General features: G+C 39.1%; 5 protein-coding genes across 8 annotated transcripts; 2 read left to right on the forward strand and 3 right to left on the reverse strand.

Annotated features, from left to right (window-relative positions):
• Positions 1 to 3,111: 3,111 nt before the first annotated feature.
• Positions 3,112 to 3,972, reverse strand: LOC122049564. The gene is made up of 2 exons (XM_042610937.1): positions 3,706 to 3,972; positions 3,112 to 3,624 (listed from the first exon to the last, which is right to left on the reverse strand). Exons 1-2 carry the CDS (start codon positions 3,959 to 3,961, stop codon positions 3,389 to 3,391), a joined length of 492 nt encoding a protein of 163 aa, XP_042466871.1. The 5' UTR covers positions 3,962 to 3,972; the 3' UTR covers positions 3,112 to 3,388.
• Positions 3,973 to 4,329: 357 nt separating this feature from the next.
• On the forward strand, positions 4,330 to 7,231 carry LOC122049565 (myosin-binding protein 7-like). The gene is made up of 3 exons (XM_042610939.1): positions 4,330 to 5,764; positions 6,779 to 6,825; positions 6,915 to 7,231. The coding sequence occupies exons 1-3, from the start codon at positions 4,472 to 4,474 to the stop codon at positions 7,054 to 7,056; spliced, it is 1,482 nt and encodes a 493-aa protein (XP_042466873.1). The 5' UTR covers positions 4,330 to 4,471; the 3' UTR covers positions 7,057 to 7,231.
• Positions 7,232 to 8,339: 1,108 nt separating this feature from the next.
• Positions 8,340 to 11,723, forward strand: LOC122047333 (protein WVD2-like 4). 2 transcript variants are annotated; one of them, XM_042608525.1, is made up of 10 exons: positions 8,340 to 8,643; positions 8,995 to 9,254; positions 9,341 to 9,530; positions 9,603 to 9,649; positions 9,786 to 9,862; positions 10,289 to 10,366; positions 10,447 to 10,528; positions 10,608 to 10,679; positions 10,759 to 10,869; positions 11,119 to 11,723. In XM_042608525.1, exons 2-10 carry the CDS (start codon positions 9,009 to 9,011, stop codon positions 11,518 to 11,520), a joined length of 1,305 nt encoding a protein of 434 aa, XP_042464459.1. In that variant the 5' UTR covers positions 8,340 to 8,643; positions 8,995 to 9,008; the 3' UTR covers positions 11,521 to 11,723. The 2 variants fall into 2 exon arrangements, with proteins under 2 accessions (XP_042464459.1, XP_042464458.1); XM_042608524.1 differs by having other exon boundaries at positions 8,341 to 8,643; positions 8,978 to 9,254.
• Positions 11,724 to 12,117: 394 nt separating this feature from the next.
• Positions 12,118 to 12,576, reverse strand: LOC122048740. The gene has a single exon (XM_042610270.1). The coding sequence runs from the start codon at positions 12,574 to 12,576 to the stop codon at positions 12,118 to 12,120; it is 459 nt and encodes a 152-aa protein (XP_042466204.1).
• An 881-nt stretch (positions 12,577 to 13,457) lies between these two features.
• Positions 13,458 to 18,520, reverse strand: LOC122047334 (putative E3 ubiquitin-protein ligase SINAT1). Of its 3 annotated transcripts, none has more exons than XM_042608528.1 (4): positions 18,473 to 18,520; positions 15,158 to 15,497; positions 14,187 to 14,570; positions 13,458 to 14,062 (listed from the first exon to the last, which is right to left on the reverse strand). In XM_042608528.1, the coding sequence occupies exons 2-4, from the start codon at positions 15,410 to 15,412 to the stop codon at positions 13,742 to 13,744; spliced, it is 960 nt and encodes a 319-aa protein (XP_042464462.1). In that variant the 5' UTR covers positions 15,413 to 15,497; positions 18,473 to 18,520; the 3' UTR covers positions 13,458 to 13,741. The 3 variants fall into 3 exon arrangements, with proteins under 3 accessions (XP_042464462.1, XP_042464460.1, XP_042464461.1); XM_042608526.1 differs by lacking the exon at positions 18,473 to 18,520 and adding an exon at positions 17,157 to 17,362; XM_042608527.1 differs by lacking the exon at positions 18,473 to 18,520 and adding an exon at positions 17,187 to 17,361.
• Positions 18,521 to 20,931: the final 2,411 nt, after the last annotated feature.

The raw sequence follows: 20,931 nt of genomic DNA on the forward strand, positions 1-20,931 counted from the left end.
GGTATCATCTACCTTTCTTTTTCTTCTTGCCATTGTAGTTTCATACTTTAAGTAAATTCTAACTTGAGCATCAGAATGGTCTATCAAAATCTCTCCGACACTAATTAAACCTATGTTGAGGTGTATTTCAGGACAATCTCATCCTCCTTCATCAATGACTTTCGGAGAGAGAGCATGCCAAATCGGTTGTTGACTAATTATATATAATATTTGATTGGAATAGAGTGACAAAGTGGCAAAAGGCGATATCGCTCGCTCCCAATGTCCCCGTCGCACCACGCCCAAGGTCTTCACGAGGAAGGTAAATCACGATAACTGGAGAAGTTAGTGCGTAGTGGGAAGAGATGCACAGAGACCAAGGAATTGGAATAGAGTGACAAAGAAGAGAGAGGAAGAGGAGGAGGAGGAGGAGGAGAGCATGATAATTCATAAAGAGCTCTTGTTCCCTGGATGGAGTCACTCACCTATAGTATTCAATATTCATGCGTGAGTTAAGGCGGCATAGTGCAGAAGGTACAGTAGGAGTTAGGTAAACACAGACCACCGCACTACACCACTTTAATCCTTGTATTCGTACCTTCAATAGCTTTTATTATTACTGGTTGATCAAATCATACTTGAATATACTTGTTTTGATCAAATCTCCCTTTCATTCTACAACTGCCCATGTAATTTGAAAGGTCAACACCATAAATTTTTGTACAATTAAAATATCTTAAATTGACTATATAAGGCCAAAAAGTGCTAAAAGCCAATATTAGGCCTCCAACAACGTCAAGTGAGGCGAGGCACAGGTAGAGTGGGTTGAGGTTGGGTGGCAGGCTAGTTCGGGTCGACTGAGCTTCTAAAAACCCAACATGAGCTACCAAAAGCTGTTCGTGTTTTATAGGGCACGGATCTTCTGATCCCGGATCCTTGAATCAATCTTATCTCTTATTCATTTATTAGTTGAATAAATTGGATTCCATCTGTTTAACAAGTAGGATCCAGTTCACCCATCCAATGAATAAATAGGACCTCTTCTAGTCCAGAAAACCTTTGTTTTATAACAGATGACCGATGTCAACTGGTGAGCATGAAATAATTAGTGATGAGTAATGATGTGTAAAGGAAAAAAATGTTAGAAACAAGTTTAAAGATTGATATATAAATTTATGGTTTACTATTTTTATTTTCGTGGATCCATCATTTTATATGTCTATTCTTAAATTTTTCTTTGAGATTTTTTTCCTTTGCGTATTATTTTTCATTAGTGATTTCATCTTTAAGGGCACAAGTAGAGTCAACTCTACTTTGAAGGTCAGTTTACTTAGGAGAGCGAAAAACAAAACTAAAGAAAAAATTTGATAATGGAAAGGTCTCCGTTGTTTACTTTATTAAAATTTTCAGATGGAAGAGAAACACAATTCATCAACGGATAATTTTAGAGTAAAAATTGATTACCTTAACTTTCTATTTACTCTAAAATATGGATGAGGAAGGAAAAAAATCTATGGTAGAAAATTATGCTTGGAGGAAGAGAAGAGAAAGGGTGAAAGAATCCTTTCCTTTATATACTTGTTTATATATCTTGATAGAAGATGGTGGATACATACAAAGTAATTTTATAAATAAAAAATGGTACATGCGTCATTTTATGGGTATATGGTGTAATTTTATAAGTAAAAAATGATACATGTGTTATTTTTTGGGTAAATGATATAATTTTGTGAATGAAAAGGGGTACATGCATTATTTATTTTTCCATCCGCGACTTTTCATTTGCTTTTGAAGTGGTCGAATTTAGCTTCAAAATTATCCGTTGATGGATTGCATTTCTCTTCTATCTGAAAATTTTAATGAAGTAAACAATGAAAACTTTTCTACTATGGAAATTTTTTTTTTAGTTTTACTTTTTGCTCTTCTAAATAAATTGACCATAAAATCGAACGGAAGAAAAAAAAATAATGTATATACCCTTTTTTATTCACAAAATTATAACATATACAAAAAAAAAAAATGACGTATGTACCTTTTTTAACTCGCAAAATTATACTATATACCCAAAAAATGACATATGTATCTTTTTTTCCTGTCCCGACACTGACGTTCTTGGTTTTACAGCTCAGAACGAAGTCTTCGCAAGGTAAATTAAACCACTGAGTCACATCCCCGACTAGTTGTCTTCACCGTTTCGGGACACGATCACTGACATCAGACGAAAGATAGCGGATGGAAAAAAATAACGCATGTACCTTTTTTTCATTCACAAAATTACAACATATATCAAAAAAAAAAAAATTGATGCATGTACTATTTTTAACTCATAAAATTATACTATATATATTAAAAAATGATGTATATATATATTTTTTATTTATAAAATTACGTCACATCTATCGACATTTCTCTATTAAGATAAATGAGCATATAGATTTTTTTTTTTTTACCCTTTTTCTTCTCTTCGAGATAATTTTTCATTATAAAATTTTTTCCTTTTTCATATGCGCTTTTGAGTAAATAGAGCCTACGTAATCATTCTAATTTCTAATTCTATTCGTCTTAGCTTAGGTGGGTTCATTGCTTTTTTTACTTAGTAGATCTTTTATTCGCCTTATATATATATATATTGCACGACTCAACATACTTCAGAAAGAAGACACTTTTCTATCCTCTAAAAGTCAAACATTGTAGACTGCGATGCATGCTTTCAAAGTTTGCCTGTCCTCCACTGGCACGATATATGCTTCCTTCCTGATCATGCCAAACCCCCTCAGAAATTAAGAATGGTCCTAAGTCCTATATATTACATCATTCATGCACATCAAAGTCCACAGGTTGACTACTTGTCTCAAAATGCCGGGGCACTCCATGTTCTTTAATTTGTGCATGGGTCCTGAACTTGTCGAATCAATATGACAATTCGACGTGCATACTTCAACAGTCAAGCCACGAAGGAGAGTGGCAAACAAAAGGCTGGCTAGCTATACAAATTAGAAGAAAGAGTACTTTGTGTTCGATAATTAATTAACAATATTTCGACTTAATCTGTCAACAAAAAGAGGGGAAATTAACCGAGAAGTCAGTTCTGATCAGACTAATGAAATAGCTAGCGGCGTAAACTTGAGTATATAAATAAAGTGGTTATTTGATGTATTTCTGTGTCTAAATCAGCATATACATAGTTCACACCATAAAAAAGGATAACAAATACAGAACTGTTTAATTAATGATAAGAAAGTGACTTCTTGATGATGATCATAAACCAACTGTGCTAATAATTCCTAGAACTGTATAATTAATAGACGAAAGAGAAGGAAACAAACGAAGGAGAAAGAAATAAATTCTTGATTTTTTTTTTTTTGAAATAAATGGAAAAACTGAGTGATTAAAGAAGAGAGGTTGGCGTTTACGGTTGGAAGAGCTTGTTGTGGCACTCGCATCGCCAGGCCTGCGGGTAGTAATTCTCCGGAGGAACGCTGCCAGGGTGGATCACGACGAGCACCGCGCGGCACGGCGCACAGCCCCGGCACCGGCCGAGGCAAGCCGGAGGGGAGGAACCAACGAGCAGCAGCCTATTTCGGGAAGAAGGTCGGACGACGGCGCGGGCGAGGGGCCTTCTTTCTTTCGCCATCGTCCCGACCGCTGCGCACGGGGCGATTTAGGAGGTCGGAAATAATCAAGAATTCGATGAAGAAATATATAGACAGTTGTTTGCATGCTTACAAAGAACTCCGGCGAGGAAGAGGAAGAGCACGAGCCGGCGGCGATGGTGGCGGAGGAAGTGATCCATGGAAGCGCTATCGGTGGTGAGTTTCGGTTTGTGTGGCAGAATCGAAGAAGTGGAGTGGGGGATTGCTTGAAAACTGAAGAGAGGCGGAATTGGATGGAGATGGATGGATCTCCGAATGGAAACGTGCGGCGAAGTGGCAGCGATGTCATTAATATATATGAACTTGGTTGGATATGGTGATATTTTCATTTGGGTCCCTTGCACTTGTCTTATTTAGTTCCCTCAGTTTCTTTTATGTAAATACTAGATAAATCAGGTGTTATATGGTCAATGATTAATGTTGAATTTAATATTCAATTTAATAAAAATTTATTTATAATATAAGTCAATTGAACAAATAAAATTAATTTATTAATTTTTATGAATTATAAAAAAATATAATATTAAACTTCTTTATAGCCTTAATCTTTTCTTCATATTTTTTTTCAAAAAAAAAATTAACAGGCCTCAAAGTGAATTTATTTATTTTTTATTAATTTTCAAAATTCAATTCTTATTTTAGGCGCCTAGTTGTCATCTCCGTAACTTATTCTTCTGAAACTCTTGCTCCTCCTCCTCCTCCCCTTCCCTTTCCATCTCCACCGCTGCTCTACCAAATTTCCATCTCAAACCCTAACTTTCCGATTTTATCGCCGGCCCCTGTTTCGAACCTCCTCGGCTTCGGCGGAGGAGGATTCCTTCTTCATCGTCCCATAATTCATGCGGCGGCGGCGCCCTGCAATCGCCCTCTGTGATCGCCTCGACATCCCCGCCGAATCCATGGCGATTCCAGACGGAGGAGGAGATGATTTTGACGTATTACGATGCTCCACCCCTCTCACCGTCTCCTGGCATCGCTGCCTCAAGCGGAAGCTGGACGAGAGGGACTCAGGTGCCCGTTGCCTCTCTTTCTTCACCGGCGAAGACGGTGGCAACGAGAATGGGTTTGCTAGGGTTGACATAGAGAACGAGGCGGCGGCCCTGAGGGAGGCACTAGCCAGCCACAAGCAGTCCGTTGAGAAGCTCCTCGCAGAGCTGGAGGAGGAGCGGAACGCCTCATCGTCTGCGGCCACCGAAGCGATGTCAATGATTATCCGGCTCCAGCGCGAGAAGGCGGAGGCGCAGATGGAGGCGCGCCAGTTCCGCCGTCTCGCCGATGAGAAGATGGCCCATGACCAACAGGAGATCGCCGTCCTCCAGGATCTCCTCTTCAAGCGCGACCAGACCGTGGAAGCCCTAAATTGTGAGGTCCAGGCATACCGCCATCGCCTCCTCAGCTATGGCATCGGCGTCGACGACGGTGACGAGCCTCCCTCTGAGCCGCAGACACCTGACACTGCCACCACAACGCCCACCCGCGCTGCTGCCGGCTCCCAATTCGATGCCCTCTCTCGTGACTATCCGGCATTGCGGTGCGCCGATGATTCCGCCGCCGACCTCGACAAGTACAACTCTGGAGAGATCCCCTGCGCCGCTGATTCACCCCGCGGGCCGTTTCGCCCGCGCATTCACCAGTTCGAGCGGGTGCAAAGCGGCAGCTTTCGCAGTTTCAAGGACAAAGGCGTCGTGGTGAGGCAGTCCTCGCGTCGGTGGTCGAGCCATGTCAGGAGCTTCTCCTACGGAAGCTTCAGCTCTGGCCTGGAATTCCCAGTCGACGACGCATCCGACTGTGGCGCGAGAGACGACATCAGCGACAGAGTCTACACCGTGGACGCTGTGCACGGAGCGACAGAGGACTACGTGAGCACGCCGAGGGAGCTCCATGGCAAAAGTGGAATCGAGGATGAAGCGCAAGAAGCGGAATTTAAGAGACTTTACTTGAGGCTGCAGGCCCTCGAGGCGGATAGAGAGTCGATGCGGCAGAGTTCGATCTCCATGGGCACGGACAAAGCTCAAATTACACTTCTGAAAGAGATCGCGCAACAAATGTGCAAAGAAGTGGCAACTGAAAGAAAGGTGGTGAAGAGGTCGTCTTCCATCAAGAAGTCCTCTTCACTTATGTCAACGGTTAAGGTGCTAGTTTATCTTTTTAAAATTTGAGTTTATTGGTTCTACTTTCAAGTGCAATGCAGGTAATTTATTGGGAAAAATTAGACAAAAGGCCACATTTGATTCACTGAAGAAAGCCTATTTGCCAGACACATCAAAACTAATAGACTAGATATGTCTCTACTTCTAGAATTAGGTACTTCATCTGTTGGTTAAAAGGCCAGATAATTATCTTGATCCTGTAGGAAAAAAAAATTCCACAATACTTTTCCAGGTTTCCTTATTCTCATTTCTTCTGTGTCTGAGAAGGAGTGTTTGTGTGGGAAACAGAGAGCTTATTATAAAATTTCAGCTTATGCGTCAAGTATCTTGATTCAGAGTAGAGCACAATTCAATTCCTTAATGATCAATCAATTGAGACAGTGAAATCCTTGTAAGATAGATATAATTGCATAATGTATCCTAGTTTTAACATGCTTCCTGTATCATGACTAACAGGTACTGGCCTAAATTTGAGACCATATTGAATTAGGGCTGACTTTGTTTCATCCAAAATAATGTGTGCCAATTAAGAGAAGAAACACTTCTACTATATCGGCGAAGCTCATTGCATCTCAAAATATTAGTTACTTGAGAGAGGAAAACCCATTTAGTATAATGAATTGTCATATTTGTCAATGCACGAATCAAACATACTGGCCAACCTTTCATATCATGTTGAATTAGGTGGAATTGTTTCATTCTAAATTGATTAGTCACTTGGCATAGGGAAGCTTTTTAAATTTCTGAACATATTGGATCACTACACTTGTTAATGTATGTCTCTGAGGTACTGTCCTAATTTTGCTACCATGTTAAATTAGGGTACTAAACACTTCATTCCCATGAGTGATAAGTTTAATTGATTCCAAGTTATTGCATTCTTATTTTACCTGGAATGCTAGATGTCCTAGTATCAGTTATCATTTGCAGTTAATCCTAATTTCTCAATAACATGTGTCATGCCTTCTCTTCTTTTGATTTCTGTTCTTTTTACAGAATGTCATCTCAATTGTTTTGTGGAGGAAAAGGTCATCTCGTGTCAAGTAAGTTCACATCATCTCATTGATATACTAATCTGCTAATTTCCATCTCAGGCCAATAAACGCTGAACTTATCGTTTCTATTCTACTAGATTTACGTTTGGGTTATCGTCAAACAATGCCGGATTAGTACTACTCTTGGAAAAATCTTCTCCCCGTTTGAGGCACAAGAGGCTCCTCACAAAAGCACAGGGCTCAGGGATGAGTCCTAAGCATCGGGTGCTCACAACCTAACAGTATCCATCTTGCTGCGGTTCTCGTTCTCAGGTTTGCTTTCAGAAATGTATTCTTTTCATTGAGACTCAGCGAGAAGAAAAGATTTAGTTTCAACTTCCATCCTGTTGTATATTTGTATTCCAACTTATTATTGTACGCACCCATTCTTTTAGCACAGCACCTATTACTCACGTTGGCAGATCTATCGCCAGAGGTCCACAATAGTTTGTTTTTATTTTATCTTATTTTTTGTGATCGGTGTCTTTTGGCCGTCCGGTTTAACTGGAATTTTATCCCAGACATTGACAATTACTTACCATTAGCTTCCCCTTTCATATCGCAATCATTATCCATTAGCAGTTTGTTTTGATGGCCATCTCCTATGTCTTACATGTCACAGGATCGGATCGGGTCGGGCTAAATCATTAAGACCGTTCTGTATAGTTTTGACCAAGTCAAGCTCATAATCGCTTCAATGAATCCTTCTGTGTACGTAAAATGTTAGCACGTACCGCAGTATTTTTTTTACCACCCTAAAAGCACCTCACCTCATCAGGTAACTGAAGACGATTACCTGATGGACGGTCGTGACTGCATCAATATTTGTGAACGGAATACGACGAGACGTCGCACCTAACCTTTCTGTACGGCGACTTCATAAGTTTATCGCGCGAGAGCAACGTTACTTAAACGATACTCGCTGTTCTATTGGACAAAAGTTCACCTGGACTTGGGGACCCTGCACATGCTTCCAATCATGATGCTGGTGCAGTGCGAGGCGAAATTAGGGCACTGCCTGTTCCGCCCAGAGCATCAGATCCTCACCCGTCGCCAGCATAGACGGCAACGCATCACCAGCCTGCTGTGAGCGGTGCCATGATTGGGGCCCATCGGACGGCCCAGATCTTCCCATTATACTTCCGCAGCCGTCCGATCTGCTCCGCCCACCCGCACACCCACGTTGCCTCCAGCTCACTTGTAAACTTAGATCCCCCGACGCCGCACCACCGCGTGCGTCGCGTCTTCTTGCTCTGCCCTTCAGGACCGCACGATCGATTCCTTAACCACAATGTCGCCGTCCGATTGATCGACCGAACATGAATTTCATCGGGGTACCGCGCGGAGGAAATTCTTGTTCCAGCGGCGCTGTTCGAACGATCGCCATGTCATCGACCGCCCACGTTCTCCCTCCCTAAGGCTTAATAGACTAAGACACCCCTCCATCTGGCACGTTCATTGGGCAAAAGTATGGGCTATTGTAGTAAACTAAGGTGGCATTTTAGTAAATAACGGTGGGTCTACATGTACTACGAAAAATGGCCGAGCTTTTCTGCGGTGGAGCAATAGGAGAGCGAGGAAGCAGTGGCTACGAATCCGAGGAGAGATGGCCGCCGGAGAAGCTAGGGCTGTGTAGGGAAGGCGGATATTTAGATGCCCCGGTGACGGGACAGGTCGTTCTTCGAGCGGGCGTCGGTTTAAGAGAGTTCGGACTTGAATTCCCAGGCGGTTCGATCTCGCAACGTTAAGGGCGGATCGCTTCTACTCTCTCGCGGATCAGTTTGCGTTCCTTCGGATCCCCTTTTTTCTCCTCGCGCAATCAGTTAGGTACGGTGCGATCTCTTTCTATTCCTATTATTAATGATGATCTTCGGTATGGCTCGCTTGATTGGTGACGGTGCGGATCGGTCAGTGTCGGATGAGATTTTTCGAATTTGGATCTCTAGTTTTGGGTATCGTTGCTTGATAATGTTGGTTATTTATTTGAATTAGCCACAGATAAAAGTCCATTTCTCTTATTTGTGTTGAGGGAGATATGTGGGGCGACGGAATTGAGGCTGAAGTAGAATTGGACCAGATTACCTGTGTTTAATTCAGGATATGTAAATTTCGATACAACTATTGCATAAAAGTATGATCTTGTAATGAAATTTTGCGACAGTTGCTGTGGTGTGGCAGAATACCTTGCAGAGATGGAATCTGGTGATGGAGTTGAAATGGAGCTTAGTAAAGGAACTCCGGAAACATCTCCAGAGGCCAATGGATTTAGTTCTCAGATAAATAAGGAGAATGAAATTGTCGAAAACGGTGCTGATGCTGTTCCTGCAAGCAGTGGCTCCGAGGACACCTCAAAAGTCGAAGTCCCTGATTTCTCCAGAGACAGCCACGAAGTTTCTGAATCTGCGAGAGAAAACAACGGATCATTAAATCCCATCAAGGTAATGGTCGTTTTCTGTTGTCTATTTCCACAAACATGGAGAATTATGTTCCGTAGAAGATGTGATTTTGACAATTTCTTGTGCAGAAAGGTGGATCTGACGAATGTAGTCAATTCAAGAAGACAAAGAAAAATTTCGGACTTCTGAATGGTTCTGTAGGTGAACTGAACGAGAAAAGGAAGGCTCTTTTACAGAGTTCGTCCTTTCCGTCTAAAGGGTCCCTTAACACCACTACTTTAACAAGGCAGACTAGAATTGCATCGTCAAAAACAAATGGTTTGATCTTCTCCTACTTTGTTCATTTAGGGATGAATTGTGTTGTGCTTGGTTGATCTTGCAAATTTGCAGGGCACCTTACTGCTAAGACGACCACATCAAGTGTTCAGAAAACATTGGTTAGTCAAGACATCGGTGATTTTACTTTTCTTTTTCTACAATATGATAACAAGATTATTTTAGTAAACCTGCATGGCTGATCATGTGCTGTGATTTACTTGGGAGAAACTTTAACACTAGTTTTGCTCACTCCAGGCTGTGAACAAAGGCTCAGGAGAGGTGATTATTAGTGACAAATCTGCTAGGAATGGTACTTCTATAAAAGATGGAAAGTAAGTTATTTTGTGAGAAATGCATTCCTTCATCCAAATGCGTAGGAACTATTTTTATCCATTATTAGTTATGGTCTTACCTAACAGATAAGTTATGGTCTTAGTTTCTTAATTGTTGAATAGTCTGTTATTTGGGACAACTTTGAATACACTTCAGGAAATAAATTAGAACATCAGAGGATAGATAAATCCATATTGCTATAACAGTTTATATATATATATATATGGTGCATAATATTGTATGAACAAAAAAACAGATAAAGCAAACATATTCTTTCTTGTCAGTGAAAGTGTTGGAACATTTGCATACTATACTTGTCCAAGAACCTCATGCACAATTGAAGCAGTATATTTGCTTAAAAATGGCTTAACCATGTAAAATGTTATCTATTCTTTCGAAATGAGGTTTATGTTCATCTGATGCAGGTCCTATGATATCAAGGAAAAACTCTCAGATAGCTCATTGTCAACCAAAAACGATGAAGATGCCCACTCCAATGCCTCGTAATTTCATGCTGATCCAATATATTTCATGAATTTACCTTCTTAGACTTTGTTTGAGGTTTTTGTTATGCTTACTCCAGAAGTACAACACCACGTGCAATAAAGGGTACTGGTTGTGGTTTTAATTTTAGGTTGGATGAGCGTGCTGAGAAACGCAAAGAGGTGTGCATATGGATTTTATTTTTTGACTTATTTTATACAGTATAAATACAAATTTAACTAATGTTTATTGTTTTCCCAGTTTTTCATGAAGCTTGAAGAGAAGAATCATGCAAAAGAACTTGAAAAGACCAACTTGGATGCAAAATCTCAGGTGCTCTTTTTGTTTGAAATGTATGCTGTCCTACAGAGGAAATGCCAAATTAAAGTTAGGCAAAATATCGAACTTATAGGAAAATCAAGAGGCTGAGATCAGACGATTGAGGAAGAGCTTGAACTTCAAAGCCACTCCAATGCCAAGCTTTTATCAAGAACCTACTCCTCCAAAAATCGAACTGAAGAAGGTATTATCATCTTAACTATCACAACCTTCATTACTCAATTGTAAGCTCATTCATAAACCTTCACTAGAAATAGAGAGAATATATCTGCAGCAGCTTTCTTTAATCATGGTGCTAGCAAATTGACAAAATGTCTCCTGAGACCTTTAGTTCTACATAGCTGTTTCTACACGACCAAGAATAATGACTATGCTTCAATTAAGCACTTTGTTCCGTGGTGAACACTATTGTCGTTAACCTTGATCATTACAGATCCCTCCGACACGACCCAAGTCGCCTAAACTCGGGCGTCGCAAATCATCCACTACAGCCACCGACAATCCTTTGGAAGCTGTCGACTCAAGTGAGAACTCAACCAAATCGAATGACATCTCCGCAACCAGCAAGGGGAATGCAAATGCTATGGCTTCCAAAAACCCAAAGCCGAAGACACTCGCCAAGCTTCCATCTCCCAAGTCGACAACCACAAGGTCCGACACAAAATCCAGTGCGGCAGACAAACATGCATCAGACCAAAAGCCTATGGTCGAGGTACTTCAGATCGAGAACCACGCAATCACATCATCTCTCGAGGACAAAACTGAGGGAGATAAGGCAGTGGCCAACCTCGCTGAATCTGAAATAGTGCCCCAGCAAGTTTCTGTGCTTGGGTAAGTAGTTGCCGAACGCTTCCTGCTCATAAGTATATTAATTTTGAAGCCATTTGTGAATACAGAGGTTGTGTGCTGCTTGAAAGGTATGATTCGGATCTTTTACTGCAACTGCAAATTTTATTGTTTCCAATTAATAGATAAATGTTGCACGACTCTATCTGTTAGACCATGTAAATCGTTTATAATATTCTGCTGTTTGATTTATGTTAATGCGTTTAAGCTATGCCTCGTTTGATTGCGTTGATGGATGCCTTAAATTTAATTATGCTAGACCCATTAAATATTAAGCAATACAAGAATAAAGACAAGCAGGTTGGAAATGACCGAATTCCATCAGCTTAGACTTGCAGAAGGATCAGCACCAAGGCATCAAAAAAAAATATCCATTGTATATTTGTATTAATCAAGAACAAAAGACTTTGATTCCTCCCCCAAATTCTAGTTCCTCATCGATTCATCATCCACAACGAGAGGAATCTTAAATTCAAGTGGAATTGATCCAAAAACTGGACATCGTCAATGGGAAATCCTATCTTGAAGATCTTCTCCTCTATTTTCGATCGAGGAGAGGCAAAGTTGTCTTTTTTCGAGTTTTTTTTTACTTCTCCCTCTGCGAAGGGCTCCGCCAGAACCCGGCGCCGTAGAACTTCGCGATCATGACCTTCTCCAACTCCACCAGCTCCTCCGACGTCGCCTTCGCCGGTGAAGACTCCTCCGCCTCCTCCGCCGCCAAGATGAACCCACGGAGGATGTTGTTCTCGTCATCGTGAAAGGCGATGACTTTGTTCCCGTTGGCTTTTGTTCTCTTCTCCTTCAGGTGGACCTCTCTTCTCCGCCTCCGCCGCGCGCGCTGGACGATCGCGGATGGCAGCTTGACGGCGGAAACGACGACCAGGCTCGCCAGGCAGAAGGGGAAGCAACAGAGGACCGCCGCGCACTCCGCCGCGGTCTCCCCGGCGACTGCCGGTAACTGGGCTCCCCTGCGCGGTGTCGCTGATGCGATCGGAGGCCTCCGGCGCTCTGGCAGGGGCGCCGCGTGTCGGGGCTTTTCCTCCATTGCCGTACACGTTTGGTGTTACCTTTCGGTTTCTGGAAAGAAAGCGGAATATAAAAAGCCAGAAGAAGAACCACCTTGCGAAGCAGAAGACGACGGTACGAAGCTTCTTCGGTCTGGATTGGATGACATACGATCCATGGCCCACCTGTAGGTAGCGGGGCCCATGCGTGTATTTGACCGCGTGGGTAGCTGGGTGAGTGGCGTAAGGTTCCGTTTACTGGATCAATTGCTATGCCGCCGCTTGCCCCAGCGCACGTGCAGCACCCGTGTTGTCGAGTGCCCAAGCGGATTTTGTTATCAGAAGAATTTAGTTTAATTTTATTTCTTTATCAAATCGATTCAACATTACTCACACGCAGCATGATCTGGTCGCGACGTGCCACTACACCCCCTACATCAGCTTACATGCCACTAGAATAAAATTTGTCCGATGATTTTTATTTATCTCTCAAATATCCTTTACAATGAGGATATTTAAAGGAGATATTTAAAAAAATATCTCCTTTAAATATTCCTATTGGAGATGTCCTTACATAATCAAACATATTTTCAATTTTTACTAGAACATCTCCCGCTCATAACATGATACTTACATTTTTTATTTTTTTCACTTTGATCAATCAAACATTGTACTTCTATACAAAATTTTACTAACTGAAGATAACAAAAACCATCTTAATTCAAATGGAAATGTACACATGGAGTCTCGTAAGATTTTTCATTAAATTAACACAGGTAGATGATTCATTATAATTGTACACACTTATCGCCCTCATCGATGACACCTCCAAAGTTCTAACAAAACCCTTATTATTACTCTCCAAAGTTCAAACAAGTGTTTTCAAACTAGAACTTGAGTAAGAGAGTGAACTTCAGCAATGTTTCATCATCAAACTGCTTGCGCCAACCCATTTAGTTTGATTTTCAATTCATGGTCTAAAAATTACATTCACCGGCATATGATTTGCCAAATCGACCTGCAATTATATGCTAAGATTTTAGCAATGCAGTGAACATATTTCTGCAAAACTACACCAGTCGACAGGATTAAATACACGGGCGGGCTCAATCAGATCCTGGACTGCAACTCCCAGCAGGACTGAAAAAATTGAACCCTCTACAGCAAATGAGATGCTTTTCATAACCCCATATCTATTTATATTCGTCAAGTCTCCTTCCAAATCCTGCCAAAGACTCTCAGCTTCAGCACCTTCTGATCGTTGCCGGAGAAATAAAGGGCGAGGTTCCGGTGAACTATAAGCCCATCGTAGCTGTCTCGCACCATCCTGTGGTGAGTCCTGATGCTTCGAGGCACACCCTGCCATTTCATCTTGCGCCCATGGCCTCCGATTTCAAGGCAATAGTTGAACTTCCTTGCCTCAGACTCTTCACCGATGAAACGGATGAAGGCCATATAAACTGGCTCACAACCGATCACAAACGCTTCGAAATGAAGGCAGAAGTAGCGGTCGAAGCAGTTGAATAGCTGGGAAAAGAGATAACAATCAAAATGTGTCAAAAGGACAAGAAATAATACATGTGTATTAACAAGTAACTTTCTAAGTAACTGCAGAAAAAATGCAGTATGTCCCAGGAAAGGCTTTGCTTACAGTTAGAGTCCATGAGCAATTGTCAACAGAATGAGGATCCTGTTTCACATAACGGTGATTGAAAGTGCTTCCTGCTTGAAGATCCAATTTGTGGCATTGTTTCAGATGCGACATAAGTTCATGAATGTCTCCGGTGAAGGGACAATCTGAACCAGGATGAGGGCATGCGTAAGGCCGGTAAACACAATGTGTTTTGTGCTGCAACTTGCTGTAATAGGGCATCATTTCTGTGCAACCAAGATGATGGTATGAGCAAGGTACATGGAGTGAAGCAGCAAGTTTTTCCAGTGCTAAACAACGGATTTGGCCAATTTCCTTTCGGCAGATTGGGCACTTGTTCACTTTGTTTTTGCAGGAAAAGCACAAAGTGTGCCCACTTGGACACTGAAAGAACATCAACCAAAGGTAAGCATATCAGCATGAGTTCTAAATAACATATGATCAGAAATAAAAACACACTCATTGTGTACAGCACATGTAGATTAATGATACAAGTGACGCAACTTCTCCATTATGAGTCTGCCCGTGCACAATATGAAAGAAATAAAACTTATAATAAAAATTAAATTTAAAATTACACTAAAAAATAGTGCAAGCCTATACTGCAACAAACTGTTTGATCCAACTATTTGAGATCAGTCCTATAGAGATCTTCTTACCTTATAACTGAGTTCTATGAGTGATCATATCTTAGCAATACTAATCTCTTATATTTTGTAGTGGCTAACAATTACAGTAATCAGAGATTAAAAACTAAACTGGATCTGGTTGCTCAAAAAATAGGATATGAATAAGCAATCCATACTTGAAAACCAAGAATCCCTCAAATTAGCATAACCTATGAATGCTAGACAGATCAGCATCCTCACGGTACATTTTGAAGTAAAATATAGTGTTGGTTGATCTGCTTTTTTAAGAGTAAGTAAAAAATTTAGGTGCAATAATAGTACTCCTGCTGATACTCAACAAACCTGCTGAATAGGTGGAACCATTGTGTTTCTGCAGACAGGGCACTCTAATAGTTTGTCGATGCCACTGTTTGGAAGTATGAATGAAGATTTTCCATGTGATGAATTCACTGCAGACTGATGTTGAACCTGTTCCTTTGGCTTGAGAGACTTGAGATTCATTGGTGGAGGAGAGGATGATTCATCCATAATTATAGGCTGAACAGTGCAGGATGAACTTGCAAATGTTTGCTTCTTTCCCAGCAAAAAGTTGGTCATCTTGTAGACTGAAGAAAAGCCCCCACTTTAATTATATTTTAACTATGTTCAGACAGACCGAGAGTAAATTTCATCATCACACTACCTGCAAAACAATTTAGTCAGTAGCTATTAAAATGTTCTGAACATTGAATAAAAAAATAGTATGCCAGGAAAAACAAAGGTAATAGGATGACATTCTGTAATAAGAATAACAATTAAATGTGAAACTGTACTTTGTGAAGGTTGGCTAGTTTCATTGTCGAACTGTTGTTCCAGGATAATATCAACAAGTAGGCTAGATATCATCCAATCTAACAATCCTCATGAAAATGATTCTCATGCATATAGTATCTGGATCTACTGCTTTATCTTTTCATGAATCAAAGTAGAACAAGAAGTTATCTAAATCTGTCATGTGGGTCATATTTAAAGAAAAATAATAAGTTATGTAAATAAGAGTCCACAAGGAAAAGGACAACAAGTAGTATCTATGCTTGGGTTTTCATAGCATACTATGAATCCACTAGTAATATGCTTGGTTCATCTTTTTAAATCTATTCGCCTTGTGATGCATGCTTGTTTACTAGGAATGGAAACTCTCACTATCGTTCTTAACACACTTAAGAAATATAAATGATCTTTACAAATATCACCATAGGTATGAATTAATATGTTAAAGATATAGATAGATTGCCTTTCATACCAATTCGAGATTTTGGGATAAATGATCAAGTAATCATCATTAACATGGTATCAAAGTTCAAATCTTATCTAAGAGACTGATATTTTATCATTAATTCATGTATTAAGGACAACCAAGAGAATCCACCCACACGTGAAGGGGAAGTATCAAGGATATAAATGTATAAATTGGTGGTATGTTCCCCAACAACTGGAGCTTTTGGGATAAATGATTGGCCAACGGACTTTAACATTATATAGATCTCAATGGCAAAAATGATCCATGTACTCAACTCAAAACACTATGATTTTACTTCCTTGTGTTCCTTGACCTTACCAAAGCCTTCTGTTAGGAACGGAGATGTGTGCTGGCATGCAGAAAATGAAAGAATAAAAAATTCAATTACTACATTGCAGGAGCCTTCAACAATTGATTGAATAACTATAACTTAATAAGTCTGTTTGATTTCTCTTCTTCCTAAAACTCTGGTTCTTACTTCTTAGCCACAGCCATAAATGTGCACATATGTTAGTTAAAATTATCAACTATCAAATTGGATCCATAATGCCAAGGAATAATCAATTAAGAAGCATGTTTAGCCATAATTCTGAAGCATGATTGGAATATAGAAACTAGTATTAATCTGACTACCTTATACAAACTTCTATCAGTATTATCTATATATACATGGATAAAAGGAAAACCCAAAACCAAATATGAAAACTTGATTCTACTGCTCAATATGCACGTTCAAACAAATTCCACAAGCAAACCATAAAATGAGGGGAAAAGAATAATCGTCCGGGAGTCAAATAACAAGATATTTTTTTTAAAAAAAAAGGCTAATACATTGAAATAAAAGCAAGATAATCAAAGACATCCGTCCCCTACCATACGTTCAAATTAGTAACCCTAAAAGAAAAGAAAAACAACAACAAAAAACGCAAATCACGAATCCCCCATCCGCAAAGAAAAGACAGACAGATGCAGGGAGAGAAATCAATAAGATGCACGGCAGCAAAAGATCGACAGACAGGATTCAAAAGGAGAGGCCACAAGGAAGGACAACATGAAACGAACCAAAAGACGGAGCAATTTGAGAGAGCTAACTGAAGGATTGAATAAGAATCCGAGGTCAAATCCCTCGAATTGTGCCACGCTTCCTTCTCCTTGGATTCGATCGCGATCCTTTTCTTCGATCTTCGATCTCCAATCTCATTCACCTTCGCTCGCTGTCTCAAAAAAGGTACGAGCGAGAACCGGAAGTGTGTCAGAAACGGGACGGAGGGTAACGGAACGGGACCGACGTTATGACGATACTGCCCCTTTATATTTATATATTTTGCTACACAAATGGTAAATAATTCGCTACGACAAGGGTAGAAGTGTAAATAAGTTATGTGGGGTTGTTCCCAAGTAATCCGGAAAAGATTCCGGGAAATTAGTACGTTATTTGTTAACTAATAGTTTTTGTTGTCCCAAATGGTTGTTATATGTTATTAATTAAAGGAAAACTTTCATTTTAGCCCATAATTGTTTTTTCTAACAAAATGCGCTCCAGAGTTTGAAAATAGTAAATCACCGCTCAAAAGTTTTCTCTTTTTCACTGGCTAATTCAACAATTAGTTTGAAATCAATTTCATTATGTTCATCACGTCCTTACGGTCTGTGTTTAGATTAGATTATATAAATAGAGATAAATTATAAGGACAATTTATAATTGACCATCAAATAATTAGGAAATGAAAAAACAAATAACTATGAGTTTAGTTGATCAACAAATGACTATAAGATGGGGGGAGTTATTTTTTTTGTTGGTCAGAAATTAATCTTTGTCTCCATCATATTAAATTTATCATCCTTTAACTAACTAAACACACCATGAGAATTTGAAATCAACATTATTATAATAAAAATTGATTACACTATTCGAGATTATATAAAAGAAATAAATCATAGAATATATTTATAGTCATCCAATACATACTTGAAATCAATATCATTGCATCTATTAAACTTCACCGAAATAATATTGGACATCATTAAACCATGAATTAATGATAGTTAAATTACAATTAATCTATCATCATCCTAGCTCCAAATAAATATTTTGAAAAAGAGAGTTAAATATGAAATTATGAATATGTGCATGAGCAAAATTGATCTGCTGCCCACCTTCTAGCACTAGGTGCCAATCAAGGTAGTAAAAATGAATATGTTTATCCTCAGCATCCCTATCAATTTGTCCGAGGATCAACACGGACTGAGATACCAATCAAGATTGTCACATGAGTAATCCCTCTCTGTTGCATACTGAGATGCAAGGGGAGGTGGGCAGCAGATGCCATATGTTTGCATAAGAAAGTAGAAATATCTATAATTTGAGGATTACATACCACACAGTATTGCATCGTGAACTTGGAATTGGATTCGCAAGACAGACGATGATGCATTGATGCCATTGTGGGTATATAAATAGGCATGGGTTGGGCAAGCTTACATGCTAATTATGTACACCCACAAATTTTGTTTATGACGATTTGTTTAATTAGATAAAAAGAAAAAAGAAAAAAAAATAGGTGTCATGTAAACAATGCACAAACAATTAATTCGGGGCCAATAATTTTGGGGGGTCGAATGATTTGAGCCGGCAGAGGTCGGCGATGGGACTCAGACATGGCATGCGTCGGGTGCGAACACGTAGAGTTATTATGGGGAGTGGGGTTGGGAAGTGGAAATCCAGCAGTCGCATGCGGACGAATGGGTCATGGCCAATGGCCCTGTGGATGAGGTGGCAAGCGGTTTCGTGTGGGATTTGAACTAGTTTGCTGGTCAAAATGTGTTGAATCTCGATTGGATCTTTCATTAGATTCTGCTTCGACAGGTTAATTTTTTAGGCGCCTCATAATTGAGATAAGGTTGTAATAATTCGATGATTAACATGCCTGCATTTAAGACGATGATATTTGTTGTTGTCATCGACATCGACAAATTATTGTTTGTTTCTTCTAGTTGTGGGTCTTCTTTCTATCTACATTCTTTAAGGTAAACATTTCCATTTAATAATGAGTTCTTCACTCTTGTGTTTGTTGTTTTAAATTTAGGTATCTGAATAATTAATTTTAAAGTTAATCTGTTTGGCCTGATAAAATTTTTTCATCAATTATTAGAATAAATAAAAAAAATTATAAAAATTTATTTAAATAATTAATATTCTTAGGTCTATTTCATTAGAGAAAATATCTCCTATAATATATTATAATTAAATTTTAAATTTTAAATCTTAAATCTATATAGTTATTTATTAGAGAAGCTAATCATTATACTATTGACCCGCCGGGTGTCAATTGTTCACTCTTGTAGTAGTCTAAAAGGTTGACTTCATTCTTTATTATATACTTGTTTACAATGTCCGTTTAATTATTTGTTATATGATTGTTTGTATGCATGTTCGTAATTGAATTAAATGTTCATAAATATATTTAGCGTTTGGCATGATAAAAATTTATTTATGATTATTTTAAGATTATAAATGAGTCGAGTTGAGCTCGAGCCAGCCTTAGCTCAAACTCAGTTCGACTTGTTTAATGCTAACTTGGCTCAAGCTCAAGCTCAATCGAGCTTATAAATTTGAGCTCAAGCTCGGCTCGATCATTTAATCCAAGGCTCGAACTTGACTTAAAATATCTAACCTTTTTATCAACTAACTGTACAAGAGTTGACAGGTCTGGAGGACTAAACACCAGGCTGAAATCCGGCTAGGTATGCAGGACCTGATAGCTGATGCGAAGTCCAGATAGCACTACAACAAAAACTGCAAACGACAACGGATATTATCCATTGTCGTAGGGTCAAAAAATCGTTGTAACTGAGGGTATTGTAGAATGTATTGTCCTACGACAACGGTTTTGAATCCGTTGTCTTTGTAGACATTCGACAACGGTTTTTATCCGTTGTTGTTTATATGCTCAAAATTTATTTACGAAGGATACGACAACGTTTTTAAAACCGTTGTAGTAGATAATTTCGACAACAGATATAAACCGTTGTGGTAGACTCTTTTTACAATAGATATAAACGTTGTGGTATATAATTTTAATATATTTTACAACGGATAAAACCGTTGTCTTTTATCACTTTTTTAAAAAAAAAATCCGTTGTGGTTACGTACTTTTTACAACGTTTTTAATCATTGTCTTTAAGGTTCATGATGTAACATGATAATACCAAACAACCAATCTTTATTTAATATAAACAACCACCAATACAAAACTAAATACAAAATATGACAGCTAAAATATACAAAATGAGTTGTACTCATCAAACTTAGTAGTATCAAACCATAAATCACATGTTTTCCATTATTGTTCTCTATATGACTTTTACACATTAGCAAGGCAAGATAGAACCTAACAAAGCTCACTCCTTGCATCAAAAATCTCAAGCCTCACGAATTGCCCGAGTTACGTACCTACAAGAGAAAAATTAAACAAAACTTATCAAAAAAATATAAAATATAAGAAAAAAGAGAATTGTAGTAAGTACTGCATGAACTGTAACCAGAGAATAAATATTTCGCATAGCTCTAATATCTGGACATGAGAGAAGGATTTCCAAAATTCCAGGACAACACTCAATGTCTGTAAAACGGAAGAGAAAAACTTATTCAATACAAACTTATGCAATATAAACTTATAATCTCTAAGAAATAAAACTTATGCAATAGAAACTTATGCAATACAAGCAATTTAACCAACTTAGAGTTGTCTTGGTAACTTCCATGTGCACCATATCAATCACCTTTAAACCTTTTATAGAAAGTGACATAAGAAACTACCATGTGCACCTGCATTCA

Source organism: Zingiber officinale, chromosome 2B (assembly GCF_018446385.1).
Source record: "Zingiber officinale cultivar Zhangliang chromosome 2B, Zo_v1.1, whole genome shotgun sequence".
NCBI classification, from domain to species: Eukaryota; Viridiplantae; Streptophyta; class Magnoliopsida; order Zingiberales; family Zingiberaceae; genus Zingiber; species Zingiber officinale.